Source organism: Anomalospiza imberbis, chromosome 13, assembly GCF_031753505.1.
Source record: "Anomalospiza imberbis isolate Cuckoo-Finch-1a 21T00152 chromosome 13, ASM3175350v1, whole genome shotgun sequence".
In the NCBI taxonomy this organism is placed as follows: Eukaryota; Metazoa; Chordata; class Aves; order Passeriformes; family Viduidae; genus Anomalospiza; species Anomalospiza imberbis.
In genome coordinates this window covers 8,664,006-8,679,249 of record NC_089693.1, presented here as the reverse complement: position 1 = coordinate 8,679,249, position 15,244 = coordinate 8,664,006, and the positions used below count along the sequence as shown (strand labels likewise).

General features: G+C 43.9%; 1 protein-coding gene and 1 long non-coding RNA gene across 2 annotated transcripts; both read left to right on the top strand.

Moving 5' to 3' along the window:
- Nucleotides 1–209: 209 nt before the first annotated feature.
- On the top strand, nt 210–6,762 carry LOC137481848 (uncharacterized). Its single transcript, XR_011003717.1, has 2 exons — nt 210–5,693; nt 5,829–6,762. It is a non-coding gene; the product is annotated as an uncharacterized lncRNA (long non-coding RNA).
- Nucleotides 6,763–8,945: 2,183 nt separating this feature from the next.
- On the top strand, nt 8,946–15,011 carry MESD (mesoderm development LRP chaperone). Its single transcript, XM_068203779.1, has 3 exons — nt 8,946–9,140; nt 13,570–13,802; nt 14,498–15,011. Exons 1-3 carry the CDS (start codon nt 8,976–8,978, stop codon nt 14,760–14,762), a joined length of 663 nt encoding a protein of 220 aa, XP_068059880.1. The 5' UTR covers nt 8,946–8,975; the 3' UTR covers nt 14,763–15,011.
- Nucleotides 15,012–15,244: the final 233 nt, after the last annotated feature.

Here is a 15,244-nt window from a genome sequence, read left to right as displayed (position 1 = left end):
CCGGAGGGAGAGGCCGGTGGGAGGAAGGCGAGAGGCAGCCGGACGCGCGGCCCGGGTGCGCGGCGGCGCTCGGAGCAGTCGGATACCGGGGAGCGAGGAGCCGCCGCCGCCGCCCCAGCGCCGGGGCAGAGGCGGCCCGGGTGCCGCTCCCCGGCCGGCTCCTGCCCCGGCAGCCCGCCAGGTGAGTGCGGCGTTCCGCTCGGAGCTCCCGGCCCGCATGCAGCGCCCGTGCCGGGCTGTCCCGGTCCGGGTGGTAGAACCCGTTCCTGTGCCAGCCGGCACCGAGTGACAGAGCCCCAGTGAGCGCGGCTCGGAGCGCGGGGCTGCCGCTCCTCATCCCGCGGGCCTCCGGCTGCTCTGGCTACCCGGCCCGGGCTGGCCGTCGGGAGTGCTGAAAACGCGGGACGGGGGATTGCTGCGGCTTTCTTTACACAGAAATAGTGCTCTCAGCACAGGCCTTGACCCAGATTTTAAACCAATGAAGACGAATTTGGTCTGTTGCTCTCCGGTTTCTGTCGCTGTTTTTGAACACTGGTTACTGTTTATTAGACTTTAGCAGGGAAAATGTAAACCTACTGACACTGCTGTGTACTGAAAGCTCTACAAAGATTCCTCTGATCTGTTTCTATTCTGCAGCACACTGAGAACTCTTTGAGATGATTCTGGTCAAAGCAAGATGTTACGCTCAGTAAACCTGAGGCACATATCAGATTCTGTCCTGTTGCACAGTACCTGCATCAATATAATTCTGATTCATAAAAGCCCATGTTGAAACCACATCTTACATTTGTTACGTATTTTGCTGTAGCTTAAGCTGCAGCTAAATAATAGCATTATTTTGCTCCTTTCAATCAGAATTCTCTTTTTAAGTCAGCTGCCCAATTCTAGGCATTTCCAATGCATTTAGCAGGTTACAGAACTCCAGAAGTACATTTGTCCCAATTCACAGTTAACATCCTGCTACATTCCTACTGCTGCACGGGTATAAGTGACCTTGAAATAAATGGAAATTGGACCAGATTCCTCACTTGCAGTTGCAGGTCAGACCCAACGATATCCTAGCACAAATAGAGCCTGCCAAATGGATTCCATACATTTGAAGAGCTTCAGACAACTTTACACATATTCTTAGACATTAGCTAGAAGACCCTTTGGCCTTCTCCTTGTAGAGCAGGTTGTGAGCAGGATAAGCACAGAGGTGAAAGCGGGGGGTTAACAGGATGTACATATTTGGGGGCAGGGGAAGCCCTTGCCATAAAGCCAGGCTTGAGGAAAGGGGTAGATACTGGTCTATGGGTGTGTCAAAAATAGGGCAGTTCTCCACCCATCCCTCCTCACAAAAACAGTGTGAGGGAAATGCTGTTTACTTGAGTCACATTATAGCAGTTTGAAGGAAGGTCATGATTTGGGCCTAAACAATTTTGGCTTACTGCCAGCAACTTGTTTTCAAAAGTATAAATAGGAATGATTTCAGAGTACTCTGAAAAATAAAATTCAATGGGCAGAAGAAGCCGGCTGAATTGTCTTTCAAAGTATTTCCAGATACGTCCTTAAATGAGGTGAGATAGTATGCAGCACAAGGAATGTCTCTCATAAATATTAACCTAGTTTATCTTTAATGAGGATTGACTACATTTAATTAGGGTTTGAAAAAAATCATTTTAGAAAACATAGGTCTCATCCCTGGCTAGAAGAGGTGTTACATGACCTAATAATCTTTTCCATTTTTAGATGCTGCTGCCTGCCATGATGCTCTGTGTGATTTGTGCCATTCCCCAAGGACAAAGGGGAGAGATCCCTGGTTTGGACAGGTCCTGCAGTGCCTCCTCCACCAGTCTCCCTCCACAGAAACCCAGCTGGGCCTTAACCATGGCAGTTCCTGACCAAAGCTCTTAGTAAATGCTACAATATAAAGTAAATGTTTTTCTAGCTCTTATAACCCATCCACAAGACTGATCCAGTCCTTATCTGCCTTGGTAGGGGGAAAACTGGTAATTTTTGTCCTGTAGTAGGTGTTGCATGTGGACAGTGTCCAAGGAAGTCTTGCCAAATGCCATTCTCTTCCCATAGTAGCCCTGGGTGTTTAGCTTTTCTGCATATTAAATGTTTGGGGAAGAGTGACTTGGCTTTTGCTTCTTGAAAAGATAATGTAGAAAATACCACCTTCATTAGTCATTTTTACCATGCAAGTGGCTTTTCCTGGAGCAGGTCCCTGTTAGATCCATCCTAGAGACTGTAGGGTTGCTGCCTAGGTAGACCTGGCCTAGCTGGATTCCCTTCTAGTCTGTGTTTCCCATGAACATGCAGCCTCATTCTAAAAGGCAGCCTTGGAGGTGGATTCTCTTGGGCTGGTAACCTGAGAAGGTACGTGCTTTGAAGTGCCAGTACCAATCACATGTCTGTGACTGAGGAGGAGACGTGTACCCAGTGATGTTTGAGGTGGGTATTTCCTTCGTAAGTCTTCTGCACATCTCTTTCAAGGAGAATGTGTTCACACCCACTTATTTCATGGCTGCTGAGTGCAGAGGTGATCCACAGGACTTGGGCAGTTCACTGAATTGGTATAAAAACTTGGACAATGTGAAATTCAGGTGGCCATGCTTGGCTTTAGAAAGATTTCACTGACAGAATCTAAATGAATTAAGTGTCTGGGGTTCAAACCAGCAGGCATTGTCAGATACAAGGGATTAAAAGGCTTTTTAATGTGGCTTAGTAGTGTACAGAAGATTGGCTTACTTGTATGAGCTGTTCTTTTGTCACATTGATCTTTATTTTGCATTGTGCTTAGTACAACAGAAACTGGGGGCTGAAGTCTTCTTTCCTGAATATCTGAAATAACTTAGCTCTTTTATTGCTTAGTAAAATAGTTTATTGTGAAGGAGGAATTGATTTTTGCCAGTGTAGCCACTGTTGAGTAATAGCTGAGGAATACCAAGTTTAATAATTTCATGAGCACTGTATGTGGCCAGGTGGGTGAGAGGAAGCTACTGTATGGTTGGGTTGTACTTCTTTATATTACTTTCCTGTATAGATGTATTGATCTAACCTAATAGGGAGCTAGCTGATGAAGGAATAAAAGGCAATTCAGCGGTTCCCCTGTGTCAGCTGTATGTGACTAAACCCATGAGGTGGTAATTAGAGGAATGATAGCTCCAGTTCTGAGGGATGCAGCTGGATCAGGCTGTAAACTAAAAATCATAGGAGGAGGAAGTTGGCAGAGACTGATGGAAGAAATTCTTCAACAACAAGGCAGACCTTGCAGAAGAGGGTGGATGAAGATGGGCCTTCCTCTCTGCAGCAGTGTAAGTACACAGAAGGAAAGGCAAGTTTCCAAGAAAGACCAGCTTATTGTTCTTAAGATCTATTTTGTCTTAAATGCTTTGGTGCTGAGTAAGTGTTTTGTGGTCAGTACTAACAGCCATTACTTCATGAGAGACTAAAACTGTGAGGTCTGGGTCTGTCTCGGGTCCACAGAAGTAGCCATGGTCAATGCACTGGGATGCAACCTGAGAACTGGTCTGCTCGTAGCCAAAAACACAGATCTGGAGGAACAGTTAACTAGGCACTTGAGACAGCAAAGTGCAAACACAGTCACAAGTTTTGTTTCTTTTGTCTGTAAATAAATAGGTTTTAGGACAGTGGGTGGGCTTTCGCATACAGGTTTAATTAACCTTGGTGTCCTGATGTGGTGGTTTGTGTTTGTTCTTTTTTTAATATGGCACAGTCAAAAACACAGTATCAAAGGTAAGAACAAATTTATTATGTAGACAACATTAATGTAAATATCCCAGTAGTGGGATGCTGGTCAGTTCCTGTTTCGCAACTGAAAGGTAATACAGCAAAAGAGGTTTTTCTTTTGTTGTCCTTTTCATTATTCATTGCACTGTTGTCACCACTTGCTGTACATAATCAATTGGTTGTCCCCTGGTGTTACCATGGATATTTAATACATCAACATGGAAAAGAGACACATTTTTATGAAAAGGAAAATGCAGCTACAAAACTCTTGAACTGAATGGACAGCTGTGCCATATTTCACCTGAATACAGCCAATAATGGCTTTTTGCTTCTTGTTCTTGCCTGCCATCTACATACACACACATCCCTCCTGCACATCGTGTCTTTTGAGGCTGCCTAGGAGGTGCTGTGTAGCTCCTTGTGTCCATTCTCCCTCCCTGCAGCAGGTGGGAAGGGGCACCCTTCAAGATTTGTAGCCTTGAAACTCAGGAGCACTCAATGGAAGAATGGCAAATGCTGTTGGTTAGAGTGGTCCAGCATAAACAGGAATCCAGGACCCTCCCTTTGACTCTTACGTCTGGGTTTTTTTGAGATCAAAGAAGAACATGGTATTTTGTACAAAATGTGCAAGGGCCCACCCTTCCTGAATTGCACTTTTGGTCATATGTTCTGTCCTGCAGCTGTAATACTCTGCAGAAGGGTTTGGGTTTTTCCCCTCCCTGCCCTCTTTTAATGTATCGTGAGACAAATTTAATAGATGTGTTCACAGGAGTCTGATCCTACACTGCTCTCATTGTGCCTCTGTGTTCTGTGAGCAGGGCTGGTGATCATTAACAATTTAAGCCTAGCACCTCTAATTCATCTGAAGTTCATGTAATGTATTACTTACATTAGATGTAGGTGCCAAAACTGACCTGTAAACCTAAAATGAAATTGGGACTACAAAATTAATTTCATTTAGGTTGTGAAAATTAGGCTATAAATGGAATTCCTGTGTGAACTGTGTAAATCTTCTTTGACATTGATTTAATGTAATTCTTTTTTTAATAGGGTAACTTTAAATTGTGTAACCAGTACATAGTTTTAACCAGCACAGATTTGTAGCAAATCTTGCAATAAGATGAATACTAAGAGGAACATTCTGTGGTGTGTCTGAATTTAAGGATCACACTGTATAGCTCTAATGCAGTTGACTAGAGAGTCAGGCACCATACCCCCTCCCCAGCCCTGAGCAGGTAGGTAATGACACAAAGCTGTGGTGTCATTTGTCAAGCATCTCCATCTCATCAATGAATTTTAATTTATAAAATGCATGTGCACAGGATAACACAAATTCAGGGTAAAGATTTATTTTATGTTCAAAACTCAAGTCAGAATCTGAATTTCAAGGTTAGTACCTGAATTAGAATTTCATATCCAAATCACCATAGTTAATCCCTGATCTGGGAAAATTTTGAATAAAAGACTTAGTTTTTCAAATTGGATCCAGGAATTCAAGATCTGACTAGCTGTGGAACAAAAATTTGTGTTCTCTTAATAGATGGCAAGTAAGTGTGCATGTCTTATGCATGAAATTATTATTCTGAATCATTCAAATGTTCATGCTCTAGATGACAGCATATTCTGCTTGTTGTGCTGCTTTTTTTTCTTAGACATTTTCTTGTTTTTAAAGATAACATGTTCAGGTCTGGTTTTTCAAGTTTAATTCTGCCTGTGAGTAAATCCAGAGGGTTGGATTAACACATGCACTGTCTGTGCATGAGAGCTCAGGCATTAGATTCTCTCTGCAGGGGAACATTTAAGGTACTTGAGATAATTTGACCTATGAAAACAATAATTTTGAATGTTTTACTGCAAATAACTCATAATATCCTGACATTCTGTAAAATGCATGATAGTGTTTTCAAACAGGGAAGAATATGCTGAATTCTGGGACATCTCAAAACTTGCCTGTAGTTGTCTGGGTCTCTTACTCAGCAAGTCTTCTGTATTGGTTAAGACAGTATTGTCCTGGTCCTGCTCTAAGCCAGTAGGTGCAAAAGCATGTCAGGTTGTATAAGAGTCAGATCTCAATCATTTTTGATATCCAGAATTACCACTACAAGGCTCCCTTGCACAACACTTAATTCATCTGGGCTTCTATTAAACGTCTTTTTGTGTGAGTAGACTTCTTGAAATAAATTGATTCTTCCAGACTCAGCAAATGTTGATAGCAGCAGCCCTTGCATGTTCATTCTCCTTTCTGCAAGTTTAGAGCTCATCTTCTGTCTTAATTGTCTGTATGTCCTTTCAAGAAGGTAGGCACTTCCATTTCCTTAATGAAGTCAAGTTCTCTGTTCTTTCTAAGGTTTAATTCCAAGGATTGTCAAGGGACAAGCTTTAAGATCCTACTGTATTATATGTGCAAAGAAAAGTAAAATGTGACAAACAGGAATCCACTTTAAAATAGAAAATTGCATATAAAACTCTACCACCAGCTAAGACTTGAGAGAGCTTTTGGCAGTTAAAAATTCACATTCTTCTCCCAATTCATAAGAAAGAATGGTATGGTAAATACATTTTGCACAAATATAGTTCCAAAAATGGAAAAAAGAGAATCTCAAAACTTCATTAACAGAAATTTAGAGCATCCTGAATCCTCTCATATTACAGCTTAACCCAGCCCTGCTCAATTATGAAAACAGTTTACAAGGGAAGATAGATTTGCCTTTCTGATAAGAAATAATTTTATAATCAAAGGTAATACTAATAAAACTTGAGTGTTGCAGAAGCAAAAATGGCAGTCACTACTTGAGACCTTCCCTGGCATGACTAGATGGGACTTTTAGCTACAAGGTAAACCATTTGCCACCTTACTCTTGCAATCTACAATGAAAGTAGTCATGTATTATCTGATACATTCTGTATTGCAGTCCTAATAGTGGTAGCTGCTAGGACTATAAAAACTGTTAAGAAATGTGAAAACACTTAAGCTATAAAAAGCATATTGGCACGATTCAGTAGATGCTCTGATCAAAACACAATGTGCTGCAATAAAAAGAATGCAATTTAATTTGCTCATGTCGGTGGTATGTGCTGCATTGCATTTGTTTCTTGCATGGGAAAGAGGAAGGGCAGAGAACAGGGGCTGAACAGGTGTTTGTCCTGCAGCCGACCCCACAAGCAGCAGACTTGAACGAGTCTTCCCAGACACAGAATTTTGCCTGAACAGAGGTGGTTGCAAAGTCAGAGCCAAGCATGAAAACGACCTCCTTTTCAAATTAAAGCTTTTATTGGCACAACAAGGAAATGTATATTGTTGTTGGTGCAGTCCTGGGTATACTGAACAACTTGTTCACCTACCAAAGGGAATCAAGTTACTTTTGAGATCCATATCTGAACGTAGTGTCAGATATTAAAGAAAGTAAGTTGGCTTGGTTTGTTCTAACAAGAAAAAACAGAATTGAAGAAAATATTTCCTAGCAGAAATTCAGTGAAAATACTTTACACTGCAAGTCCAGTGTTCCAAGATAGAATCTTTATTTTTTTTCCAGTGAATGTATGCATGATCCAATAATAACAAAAGTTAGCAGAAACCTATTTTAGTAAAACCTCATTAATCACGGCAATCTGATATAGTATACCTGATGTTCGTTATATTTAATGAGAGATCACCGAACAAATGTGCTCATTAGTGGCTCTGGTATTGGACAGCTCTGTGAGAAGTACTTGTCTAAACCCTGTTTCAGTTATGTACATTTAACAAGCTCCACGAATAGCTCTGGGCTGTTTCCTGTTCCTCAGGCACTGGCAGCGTGTCTGAAATGTTATAAAACGCTTGGAGGCTGCAGCCCAGGCTGGTTGTTTATGGGGGTGCTGAAATCTTGGGTCCCACATCCTCCTCTGCTGTTTCTCATGGTACGTGTGCTTGGCAAGCTGCTCCGTCAGGTGTCGTGTCTCCCTGGTGCTCACCAGCTACGTGGCCCTGCAGTGTCTGCTCGCTTCAAGAGTCAGCCCAGGCTTTGGAGAGCCTCCCCAAACCCACACCCTGCCTCCTGACTGCTTTTGATTTCTGTTTGCACACCTTGCTCATAAAGGCAGTGGGTTCCTGGTTCATTATGGGGCCAGAACTGGATCATCTGGGGTTGAAACTAATGATCTTCAAGGTCCCTTCCAACCCAAACCATTCTATGATTACAGCATTCTATGATACGGTAACAGAATTGGGGTCGAAGAGTTCTCTCAACAGAATTAGTTCCTCTGCTCTGAACCTGGTCTGCCTTCAATGCTGAAATAGAAAAGCACTTTGTTCACTAATCAGCCTGACTGCAATTAATACCTACCAGTAGCAATAACAGTGATGCTTCCTTGAATTCCCAAGTTTAAACTTGCTGGAATCCAAGGTGAAAAGTAGAAGACAAGATTGTGCTATTTGTAATTAAAATGCTACCATGAGGAAAAAATGAAGATTGGAGTGAAATAAGGCTGTGCAGACATCCATGCATGTAATTTGGTGTAGATAATGGAAAAACAGTCTGTACAAAAGAAAACCTGGGGGGGGTTGGGTTTGTTTTTTTGTTTTGTTTTTTTTTTTTGTTTTTGTGGTGGTCAGATGTTCTGGAGTTGTATTTTAGTATCAAACAGCATTAATTTTAACAGTTTTCTTTTAGATACCAAATATTGCTAAGACAGTAGTCAAAATCAGAAGACTCATGCAATGGGCCTAAGTTCCCATCACACAGGTCGGCAAACCCAGATACTTTTCATCCTGGTTTTCAAGAACACGAAGCAACCACATAGTTTAGATGCCAGGCGCTGGGCCCATCATTTATTTACTCGTTTTATCCTCTCAATGCCCAGCGTTCACTCCCTGCCCGGGCCCTGCAGGACCGCACCGGGGGCGGCACCGCCCGGAGCGGAGCTTGGTGCGGGGGGAGCCGGCAGTGCCCGTCAGCCCCGGCCGGAGCGGGGACCCGGCCCGGCCCGATCCGATCCGCCCGTCCAGCTCCTCCTCCCGGCCCGATCCATCCCGCCCCGCGGCCCTTCCATCTCCTCCTCCCGGCCCGATCCATCCCGCCCCGCGGCCCGTCCAGCTCCTCCTCCCGGCCCGATCCATCCCGCCCCGCGGCCCTTCCAGCTCCTCCTCCCGGCCCGATCCATCCCGCCCCGCGGCCCTTCCAGCTCCTCCTCCCGGCCCGATCCATCCCGCCCCGCGGCCCTTCCAGCTCCTCCTCCCGCCTTCCCGAGGGCGGCACAAGATGGAGGCGGCCGCGGGCTGGGCGCTGCTGGCCCTGGCGCTGTGTCTGAGCGCGGCGGCCGCGACCGGCGGCTCCGAGGGGAAGCGGCGGGAAGGGCCGCCCAAGAAGAAGGACATTCGGGACTACAACGACGCGGACATGGCCCGGCTGCTGGAGCAGTGGGAGGTGCGGGAGGCGCCGGGGCCGGCGGTGTCCGCCCGCACCACGCGGAGGGAACGCTGCGGCTGCCGGGGGGCGGCGGGGCCGGGCCGGGCCGGGGCAGCTCCGCGGGGCAGCGGCCGCTCCGCTCGGTCCCGGGCAGGGGGGAATCCCCGGGCCTGGTCGGGACCGGGCGGGAGGGAGCCCCGAGCCTAGTGGAGGGTGACCGGTGCCGTGTTCCTTCCTCCGAGGCTCCAGGTCCGTGTGTGAGGGTTTCACAGTCGGGGCGAGCGGCCCTCAGTCTGCCCTGCCCGGCTGGCCCTGTCCCGCCTTCCCAGAGCCCCAGCACCCAGCCCGGTGCTCGGTGCCTGCCGGCAGCCTCGTCTGGCTGAAAAGTCTGGTTTTTTCGAAGTATTGATCGATACACATTATGTGACCGAGGGGTGGATACTAGAAGGCATATGAATTTCACGTTTACATGATAGATACGTTGTTTTGGTTTGGTGTTTCTTTCCTATCTTTCCTCATAGTAACAACTTCTATTTCCAGCTCTCTCTCATTGCCTTCATCCTTATCAGCCCGCTGCCTTATAACTTTCCTTGGTGGTTTCCCATCAGTCTCTTCTCCATGTGGTTGTCATGCCACTGTTAGGTTCTTTTCACTATGTTATGTTCCATCATCTTCTGATAAATGCCAGAGCACTCCTCACTGTCATTTATTCTTTCCTGTGAGGTTTTTCCCTGGAATATTTTGCAAAAAACCCTGAAAGAAATATTAGAGAGAAAACTTGTGTTTTATGTAACACCAGTTGCAGCTGTAAGTCAAGGTGGAGAAGTGTGTTTTATATGTGAATTATAGATAAAATAACTAGAAGTATGGATGCCTGCCTTAGTCCTGCTTGGCAGGTTATGGAGTTGTTCATCCCTTGGATTGTTACTCCATATATCCCTTTAGGAAGGGAGATTCTTAGAAAATTGAGTTAAAATTTTAAATAAAATTAATAAAAGGCTCAAAGTTCACTTTTCTGTTAGTGGTATCATCCAAGGACCCAGCAGGTCCAGCTTCCAAAAACTCAAGGCTTAATATTGCCCAGCTTGAACCAAATTTGACCGTGTAGGAAAAAAAAAAAAAAAAAAAACACAAAAAACCTTAAAAGGTAAGCATCTCTTATTAATGAGATGGCTGAAGGGGAGACTCAGGTTAATGCAGTTGTAACTCTTGACTGTATATTCTGCTCCAGCCCTAGTGGGCAGGTCAGGAGGCTCTGGAGGGTTTTTCCTTTTCAGCTGGAGCAGGTCCCTGATCCAGGTCACGGTGTGCTGCACAAATGCAGATGTGGCAGAGCAGCTGGGGAGTCACTGCAGGGGCTGGGGGTGTCCCTGGGGAGAGGCACACAGAGCGGAGCAGGGACCGAGGCAGGGCTCGACAGTTAGGGGGTGTTTGGTCTCCTGGGATGGTCAGCTGCAGGGTATTTTGCCTGGTGGGAGTCAGGACACATAGGGAACATGAAAGGCTTGAGGGGGTGGTGGCTGGAGAGTGGGGGAGAAGAAAGGGCATGAGTGCACTTGGTGGAGTGGGATGAGAAACAAAGGGGCCACTGTGAATTCGGGTAAGAGCAGGAACTGTGCTTGGGAATGAGGGGCACAGGGCATAGATCTGTACAGAATCAAATGTCATTGCTTTCAACTGAATGAAATCGCTCCAAAGATTTTTTTATTTCCCTGGCAATTAGTCTAAACCCATCGGAGGCTGGTGGTTAGGACATGCTTGGGTTCGGTCACAAGCCTGAGTGTGTGGCTCCAGCAGCTTTCCCAGCAGGAGCAGCCACCTCTCTGCCCAGGATCTCGTGCTGCCCCTTGCACCATGTGCATGACTGCCTGCCTGGTTATCCAGGAGAGTGATCTGGTGGAAAACAGGGATGGGCAACAGGGCAAAGCGGCAGAAGTGCTTCAGCAGCTCAGCTGCACAGCTAGAGCTTGGAGGAAGCCACCGAGGGATTTTCCTCATGGAAAGGGACTCTCCTCAAGCTTGGAACCCTGGGGAGCTGGACACAACTGAGAATCTGGGCTGGAGGTCTCTTAGTTATTGAAATGTCAAGTGCTTTAAGTAGTTCATTACTGTTACAAGCTCAGGGTTTCTCAGACTTGACTCTGATCATTGAATAGGCAAAGCAATTAAGTGGCATGTTACTAATGTTTTTAAAAATCAAAGTGCAGGGCATTCATGAGAAATTTCTGAAAATGGGAGCTGAGGGGAGGAGCAAGTGAAGGAATATGCAGTTTTTCCTGTGTCTGTGTAATGCTTTTCCTCTGCGACCTCATGTTACTGTTTAAGTGAGTGAGTTTGTGTCCTGGGGTGACTTTATGATTCTGAGTTGTATCCCCATTTGTCTGTTTAGCCCAGAAATAAGTTTTGCACCCTTAAAACGAGGTCTGAGAGTGAAGGGGGAGGAGAAGGAGAAGCGGTAGAATGTCTGAGGCGGCTGTATTCAAAAACATAGAGATAAGAGCTTCAGCCTTCCTTCTCACAGACAGCAGGAGAGCTCTCCTTTGCTTTTAGTTAGTTTTTAGCTAGCTGAGGCTGAGAAGTTCCTTGGACTGTGGCATTTCTTTTTCTTCAAACTGATTGGCCCTGATATGGACTAAAAACCCAGGAAAACACAGGAGCTCATGCCTGTGGCCCACCGGGGCCTGGGACACGGCATTCCAGTGCAGGAGGGACTGATAAGAGACTGAGTGAGCTGAGCTACACCCCACAAAAAGGACTTTCTGAACTTGCCATCTCTTCAGAACAGCGAGAGGTTTTATTGTTTAATATTACTCATTTTTTCATGCTTGTGAGTACTTTGCATCTTAAACAGGTTTTTTTCCACTTTTCTCAAAGGAAATCTTTTCCCAAACCAGTAGAGAGAGGGGTCACTTGAATCTGCTTTTTAGAGGGACCCCTTTGGAAGTTTCCTCCCAAATCTGCCATAAACCAGGACAGTCTGCTAGACTTTTCAAAGCAAAAGCTTGCACTTTTCCTTCACTTTTTTTCCTTTTAGATAGCTTTAAGCACTGCTGCATGACATTTTGTACAGGAAATAAATGCCATCTATGGGAGCTCTTGGCATATTCTGATAATACTCCCATTCAAAGTGAAAGAATACAACTTCAGGAGCATTTAGTTGAATAGTTAGGAAAAAAATAGGTAATACATGTTAGTAGCTCATGTTGTCACTAAATCACAAGTCAGTTTCTGTATTTCATACAGAGTATTTAGAAATGTTCTTTCTGCCTTTTTCTTTCAAAACTGAAATAAGCTGGCTTTGCTCTAGTAAAGCCAGACTTAAGCTTCTTTTAATTGTGGAGAATGTTTTTTAGTCAATCACATGAGATTTTGTGTTTTCACTGTCCTTTACCAATTCCACCATTCTCTGGCCTCCTGTAAGATAAATTTCCCACTTAGTGGCAGCAGGGACTTTCTTGGGCTCTCCTTTCCTCCCAGTTCACTCATTTGAGAAATCTCAAGGCGTGTGAACTACTTGAAAGCGTGTTTCAGACTTGCAAAATTGAAACAAAGACATAATAAGGAAAGAAAGGATAAAATCTAAGGTTCCTACAGCTTCTGTTCTGTAGTAAACTTTAAAGTTTACTGTTACAGAAATCAAGTTCTGGCTTAATGTAAGTTGTCACCATATTCAGCTCACAGTTGTGAACTGTTTTAAGGGGCAGCAGTTTGATTGTGCCTTACCAAATATTTAAAATGGCTGTCAGCCTTAGCAGAGGCATCAAGAGGTTAATTTTTGTCTTTGTTGTGGGAGTGATTTACTATGGGTGATGTTGTCAGGCTGTGAGCTGCATCTGTGCATTAGAAAAGTCATGAAACCTTTAATCAAAGTCTTCCTGTGACATAAGCACACAGAAGGTCTGAATTCTTGTGGGTTTAATTGTTTCAAGACACAAAGTAAGGGAACTTAAATTCTCAAGCAATCACATGATTCCCAGAAGTGAGTTTTAACCTCTGAAAGCAGTATCAGATGAATGTCTTTTCATATATGTGTGTATGAGGCTTTTTATTGCAACCTTCCCATTTCATCTTGCATACATAATAAGTATTTATGAAACTGTGACGGAAAAAAAATACCCTTTTATGAGTTTCATGGGTGGAATTGTATTGAATTAGCCTTATGGCTGAAATATTTCTTAGTTTGTGATAAAATGAGATTCCACCTGTCACTTTGAAAATGTACATCATTTTCAGGAGAGGGTTATAAATGGAAAGAGCACTCTTGGTGAAGTATCTTGAAACAACAGTCATTATTCCTTTTGGTTTCACAATCTCCATCATTCAGCTATAAGATATTTTATCAAAGCACAGTTATTCTTGAAACAAAGAGAAATTAAAAAAAATTTAAAAGGACTCAAAATATATTTGTGGAACAGTTGAGTTTAAAGCTTCCTTGTTTTCAAAACAGAAAGATGACGACATTGAAGAGGGAGATCTCCCTGAACACAAGAGGCCTCCAGCACCAATAGATTTCTCAAAAATAGATCCAGGCAAGCCTGAAAGCATCCTGAAGCTGACGAAGAAGGGGAAGACTTTGATGATGTTTGTCACAGTGTCAGGAAATCCAACAGAAAAGGAGACAGAAGAGATCACCAGCTTGTGGCAGGGCAGTCTCTTCAACGCAAACTACGACGTGCAAAGGTGAGCTGTTGTGCACAAGGATAAAGGTCTTGCCTTTGCAGAACCCTTTCTTCCTGAAAACCTTTTCAGCCGTTCATCTTTTGCTGTTCTCCATCTCCATCATCCATTACTATTTCTGTTTCTTTGTCAATTGTGACAAAACTTGTGGTGTGGTGCAGAAACCTCTTCAGTGCTTGTGCACTGTGTGTGTATAGCCCTGATTATTTTTATCTCACTATGGTTCAGCTGTTTATCAGTTCTAGCTGCAGTAGTTTGCCTCTATGTGCTTGATGGAAAACATCACACTCTGAAGACTTGTCATCACAAAAGGCTTTTTGTTCCCCTGTTAAAAAATGTGACTCTTTCTCTGAGAACATCATTTTGAAACAGAAGAATGTTGTTCTCTTTATTGAGGCAGAGAAGGGTTGCAATAAGTATATAAAGCAAATTTAATGCTCATTAGTGGATTTTACATAGTGCCAAATTAGTTCTAAATTTGTTTCCTTATTCTTACTTCCTTGATTACTTACTGATCTACTTAATACATTTTATTCTTAAATGTCATAGAAGATTTTCTCTTGTCCCCACCCCCAGGCAACAACTAGACCAGCTTCTTCTCTTAAACATGTGCCTCAGTCATGGAGGTTCTCTGAGCAAATGCTGGAGTGTTTGAAAAGCACAGAGTTAACTGAAAAAAACATGGATTTTTCCTCTAGGTTTATTGTTGGCTCCAATCGGGCTATCTTCATGCTGCGGGATGGTGGCTATGCCTGGGAGATCAAAGACTTCCTGATAAATCAGGAAAGATGTGCTGATGTTACTTTGGAAGGTCAGGTTTATCCTGGCAAAGGAGGAGATGGAAATGAGAAAGTGAAAAACAAAACAAAACCTGAAAAAGCAAAGAAGAAAAAAGACACAGAGAAGAAATCCAACAGCGTCAAAGAGGACAACCGAGCAACCAACCAGAGAGAGGAGCTATGACAGCCACGGTACCCAGACTGAATCCTGCTCTGCTGCTCCTTGAAGAGAATCTGCTGATGAGTCCTGGCTTTTGGGGAGGAAGGGAGCAGAGACTACTGAAGCTTAAATTTATGTTGAAATTCACGAGTTTACTCATTGCTATTGGCCATTTGTTTAGTTACAGGAAAGGTAATGCTTCATGGCAGCAATTGACTGCTTATTTTTTAATTTTTTATGCTTTTGTTGTTGTTTAAAACTAGCATACAAATCTGTGTGTCTAATATCACAAACTTAAGTGGAAAAGAAGAATTATGGTCTCAGAATACACTGATGTTCATCTGTAGTAGCTGTGTCCATCTTAGGTGTGCAAATCATGGATTCACAGCTGCTGAGAGCCAAGTGCAGTGTGAAAAGTTTCTCTTGGAAGATGGTTTGATAAACATAATTGGCACAAAACTGCCTAAAGTAGCAAAGAATAGTGGCCAAAGATGCCTGAAATTACA